This window comes from Phalaenopsis equestris, unplaced genomic scaffold (genome assembly GCF_001263595.1).
Source record: "Phalaenopsis equestris unplaced genomic scaffold, ASM126359v1 Scaffold000878, whole genome shotgun sequence".
In the NCBI taxonomy this organism is placed as follows: Eukaryota; Viridiplantae; Streptophyta; class Magnoliopsida; order Asparagales; family Orchidaceae; genus Phalaenopsis; species Phalaenopsis equestris.
Genome location: NW_018165318.1, coordinates 1,040,641 through 1,045,845, shown reverse-complemented (window position 1 = coordinate 1,045,845; position 5,205 = coordinate 1,040,641). Strand labels below are relative to the sequence as shown.

Sequence of the window (5,205 nt, the reverse complement as noted above, 5' to 3'; positions counted from 1 at the left end):
ACATTATTAAAATAACTTTTCCTTGCAATTATTCAGATTCTCGCGGAAATTGTATTAGAGAGAAGCTCAACTTTTCCAGTTTTCTAATCAAACCCGATTAGCCCAATTGTTTACTTAACAGATTCCATCATCTGATAAACCGCAAATTTCCCCTCCAAATAAACAAGAAAAAGAAATATAATCCAAATCTGAAAAGACTGAAATTAGAACGAACTTCGCCGAAATTTTGATTCATAGCTCGCCAGAGAAACATCACGGAAAACATAAACGGAGATCGGTAAATGAATGAAGCAAACTTACGAGAAGACTAAATCCGGTGACGGTGGAGAGAGAAGTGGCAATGGCGGAGCCGGAGAGCGCGAGCTCGCCGAGATGGCCAACCATCATCGAGGAAGTGACCTGAACCAAGTACTGTAACAGAGTCACCCCACCATCGGCCCTCGCCTCAGAAGTAAAATCACCCCCCCATCCTTCCTCTCCAGCAGCCCTTCCTCCATTTCTCTGAAACGCTGCCGGAGAGGATACTTGACGAAGGATGGCTGGCCGGTGTTGATTGTGTGCATGATAGTGGGGATGAAGGGGGCGAACACGATTTGGTGTCCGAAGCAGATATTTGCTTAGGGGAGGGGTATTATCGACGAAAGCTCCCCAGAACGTTGGGACGTAAGGTGCTCTCCGCGGCCCGCTTTCAACAGGAATCACGTCCCGCTACGAGCAGGACGCCGCGCCAAACAACGACCAATTGCGGGGCCAGGCCGCGAAGCGATCCTGCCACGGCCCCAAACGGACCCTATATTCATTGAAACAAAGTAATATCAGTTAAAATTTTCAAACATATTAGCTAAGTTCACTTTATAGTGATATTTAACTTATTGCAGATTGTTTGTGTGTTTGTTTTAACAAAATGATTATACTTTTATTGATAAAATCAATAAAGATGAATTGCTAAACTAGTTTAAATTATATATAAAACTATTCAATTAATCTCCAAAACAATATTTTTATAATGTCAAGAATATAACTGTAATAAACAATTTTTTAGATTCGGATAAAATTTGGACGAATAAAATGTAACTCAATTTTCGCACTCTTCGGTTTTCAATTGAAACAATTTTATAAAATTCTATTTGAAAAGTCGACTAATTCCAGATAAAGTATTGTACGTAAATTATGAATGGTTTAAGAGAAATAAAATGTTGAAGTTATAAGTTTAATTAATTTGATTAACCTTAATTATTTCCTTAATCCTCAACATTGCAGTCCACTACACCTTTTTTATTCCTTTCGTGTGTCGAATGAGTTCAGAGCTCTCAAAATCTCCTCCCCTCTGCCAATAGCCCTTTTCCCCTCTCGGTTTCACTCCCGCACCCTCCCTTCCCGTTCCATTGAGCTCTGCAGAAGCTCTGGGGAGGGGCTTCGACCATAGCTCGCCTCGCAGACGCAACCAAAAAAGGTCGAGCGGCCACCTGGTAAGCAGAGATCCACTCCTCGTTTCCGATTTTCTCTCCCGATCCTTCCCCCTTGCTGACCCTTTTCCTTTCTTGCACAAAGCTACGAGCCGCAAGATGCAGTTTAGGGCTTCGAGATAATTTTTGTAAGTGTGAATCTCTTTTTAACGACATTTGAGGCAATCATTTTCTTCCTTTTTGGTTAGAAAGGTCAAAATTCTTTTGCGAGCTTTCATATGAGTTCTAGAATATATCAGCATAAGGGAAGCGCAGTTGGAGGTGATAGAAAATAAATTTGGCATCTTTTCTCTTAAGGTATGTTTTAGTAAATCATTTATATTTTTGGTTAAATTACTTTATTAGCTAATATATCTTTAAATTCTAAGTTAATTGTGAATTCCAAGTTATTTGTTCGGAGCAACAAACTCGAGGCGAGGGTATGGACTTTCATTATAAAGCGACCCTGTAAATTTCAGGTAAATTATTCCTAAGTTAAGAAGATTAATTTGATTGATTAAAATTATTTAAATCTTAAAAATTTAAATATTATGTTTCATAGGTTGTTAAGCTCAACTTAGAAGTCACTACAATCTCCAACTAACTGTCGAAGATTAAGTTTAGCGTGACAGCTGAGGTGAGTAATTGCATTTCTAAATTTCAGTAATATTTTTTATTTCAATTTATATGTTTGACTTCATGTATGCCCTCTTTCAATCAGATCCTTCATATTGATAGAACAGATATGCACAATAAGCATAATAGGAAAAGATGTACATGCATGAAAAATGTGTGTGAGATTAATAATATTTAGATAGACATTATATGTAAGATAGACATGTAGAAAATATATGCTTAATATAAGTAAGCGATATGCATGAGATAGATATAAGTAGGAGATATGCATGAGATAGAAAGGTAAATGATATGAAAAATATGTCTGATAAATAGTTGTACAGTGCATGTTAGTGGATGCATAAAGACGTCTAAGAATAACGTATGTATGAAAAATGAAATATCTTAACGTGCATGTGTATGTTTAGAGAAGGATTTTACCTCCTAGTGGTGCAAGCATGGAACATAGTGTACCCACGCACAAAGAGTTTTTCTTCCATCCTAGACAATTGTGATGATTAGATCACTAACCACCGCAATGATGGGATAGTAATGCTCAATGGCAAGTAGAATAAATCTTAACTTCCTAAATAATTGTAATGTTTACATTGCTAATTGTTGTGCCGATGAGATAAAATTGGTCAGACACATGTAATAGTATTTCCACCCTAGATAATTGCGACGTGTAGATCGTTAACCGTTATACCAACGGGAGCTGACGGGGCAATAACGGCCAAGCGTGTATTAAGTTTTTTTTACAGTGATTTTTACAGAGACATATGAGTATATAGAGTATAAAGTAATTGTAAAGTTAAGATAAGTGTATATAAAATATTAGTATCAGTTCATTTAGAAAATGTTATTGATGTATGCATTGGCATATATCATATTACTTATAAATATAAAACAGATTGTTCATAAAAATATATCAGGTTGGTTATACACATATGTCAGATTGCTTATAAATATAGATATCAAATTGCATATAAATAAATATGAAACATCAGCATATTATAAGATTTCTTATAGACAAATATATATATTGTAATTTTTTCCTTGGATTACTGTAGTTTGATAGTATGATTACTCATGAGTTATATTTAGATAACTCATTATGTTACTTTTAGATTATTTCTACATTTTAAACATTTGAACAAGATGAATAAAAGCAGAGCAAATGTTTACAAAGGTTTACAAATGACGAGAACAACAGCATGAAAGGTATAATTTTTACTTGTTAATTTTAGTGACTTTTATTAGTGCCTCTTTCAAGTATTATTTAAATATGAACCCAAATGAACTCAAACAAACTTTAAGTATAAGATATAGCTTCAAATGAGCCTAATTAAGCACTTAAAGTCTATTTCGAAACTTCAAAATGTTAACTGAAGTATCAATTGATCATGATGAGAAAAACATAATTAGCTCAATATCATTTAATACTAAGAAAATGGTATATAATTAAGAGATTCAACATGAATCATCCAATATATTATTTAGGAGAATGTGGCTTGGGCTTCTGCCACAAGTAAAAAAAGGGGCATTTTCATATATACCACCAATTTTTTATGTATTTACATATACAACGCCTAAAATTCGTATTTACACCCATGCATACACCCAAATCAAAATATATTTTATGCATAAATTTATGACACCAAAAGTGTTATTAGTGAATATCAAACTTTGCGTGAATGATATATGAATACATTCGATTTCTGTGGTATGCACGTAAATTTTTCTATTAAATTGTAGCTCATATGTCCGGATTATTTAATGTATTTACATATCGAACACCTAAAATTCGTATTTGCAGTCCTGTGTATTAGGGGTGTAAACAAACCTAACACGAATGAACATAGCTTGTGTTGATGTTCGGTTCGTTTGAAATTTAGTTTATTTGAAATAAACTCGTGTTCGAAATTATTCGTAAAGTTACTGTTCGTGTTTGTTTCTTAACGAACGAGCCGAACATAAGCTATTGGCGAACGACGAGCGAGTTTGACATCGCTACTATTAATATATATAAATAATATATTATATTAATTATATAACTTATACTATATAAACATATAATATCTATATTTGTATATTACTAATATAGTATATTAATTTATTATATATTATTATTTATAAAATTTAATTTTTTAAAACATCATAAATTTTTTATATATAATTATTTTAAATTATTTAATATTTCGGACAATAACGATTCGAACATGAACAAACGTATTATTGTTCGTGTTTGGTTCGTTTATCTAACCGAACGAGAAAAATTTGTTCACTTTCATCTCGTTTACTTATCGAACGAATTGAATACGAACACATTGACGAACTGAACACGAACTGTTCGCGAGCAACGAGCTTTTTTGACAAGCCTACTGCGTACGCTGAAATCAAAATTTTAACATTACATAAAAAAATATTACCATCATTATTTTTTAAAAAATAAAATTATATGTTTATGCACAAAATTTATGACAAAAAAGTGTTATAATTGAATATCAAGCTTTGGGTGTCTAATATATATATGTAAACACGAGAATTGCGTGGTATAAGTGTAAATTTTCTTAAAAATTATAGTTCATCTGTCCAGATTAGAACGAGTACGGGCTGGATCCACGGGCTACGGAGGTTTTGTGTTTGCTGAGCCCAATCTCTGGCATAGAAAATACCCAGCTGGCCCGACAGCATCGGAGGTTTTGTGTTCGCTGAGTGCTCTTGTTTGCACCGTGGAATGTAGGCTGGATTGATCATGATAGCTGGACGTAATAAAAATCATTCGGTCCCGTCCGGTCCGACCTTTTTGGGGAATTATAGCTCCGGTTCGGTTGGAGCCGTTATCTATCTATGCCAGTTTGCTCCACAAATATACTGTGTATTCTTTTTTAATGTATAGAAAATTGAGTAGTAATAATCCAATATTACTGACTTTTTGGGCAAAAGTTTAGCTTAATGATACCCAAATTTAAATTAATCAAAATTTGCCTGCATAATTAATATAATAAATTCTGAAATGATAATTGTTGAATCATGATTAATTTGTGAATTTACACCTAAGGAAAGAGCTAGATAAAGAGGAAAGAGTGTGTGTGTGTGTGTGTGTGTGTGTGTCTCACTCTCTCTGTGTGTGTGTGTGTGTGTC

At 33.7% G+C, this 5,205-nt stretch overlaps 1 protein-coding gene across 1 annotated transcript in view; it reads right to left on the bottom strand.

The window, feature by feature from the left end:
• Nucleotides 1-4,817, bottom strand: part of LOC110032087 (protein DETOXIFICATION 14-like) — a 5,669-nt gene extending 852 nt beyond the window's left edge. Inside the window, exons 1-2 of the mRNA XM_020735600.1 lie at nucleotides 4,671-4,817; nucleotides 301-708 (exon numbers count right to left, since the gene is read on the bottom strand). Coding sequence (XP_020591259.1) covers nucleotides 301-708; nucleotides 4,671-4,817 — 555 coding nt within the window. The remainder of the gene's footprint in view (nucleotides 1-300; nucleotides 709-4,670) is intronic.
• Between the last annotated feature and the right edge of the window lie 388 nt (nucleotides 4,818-5,205).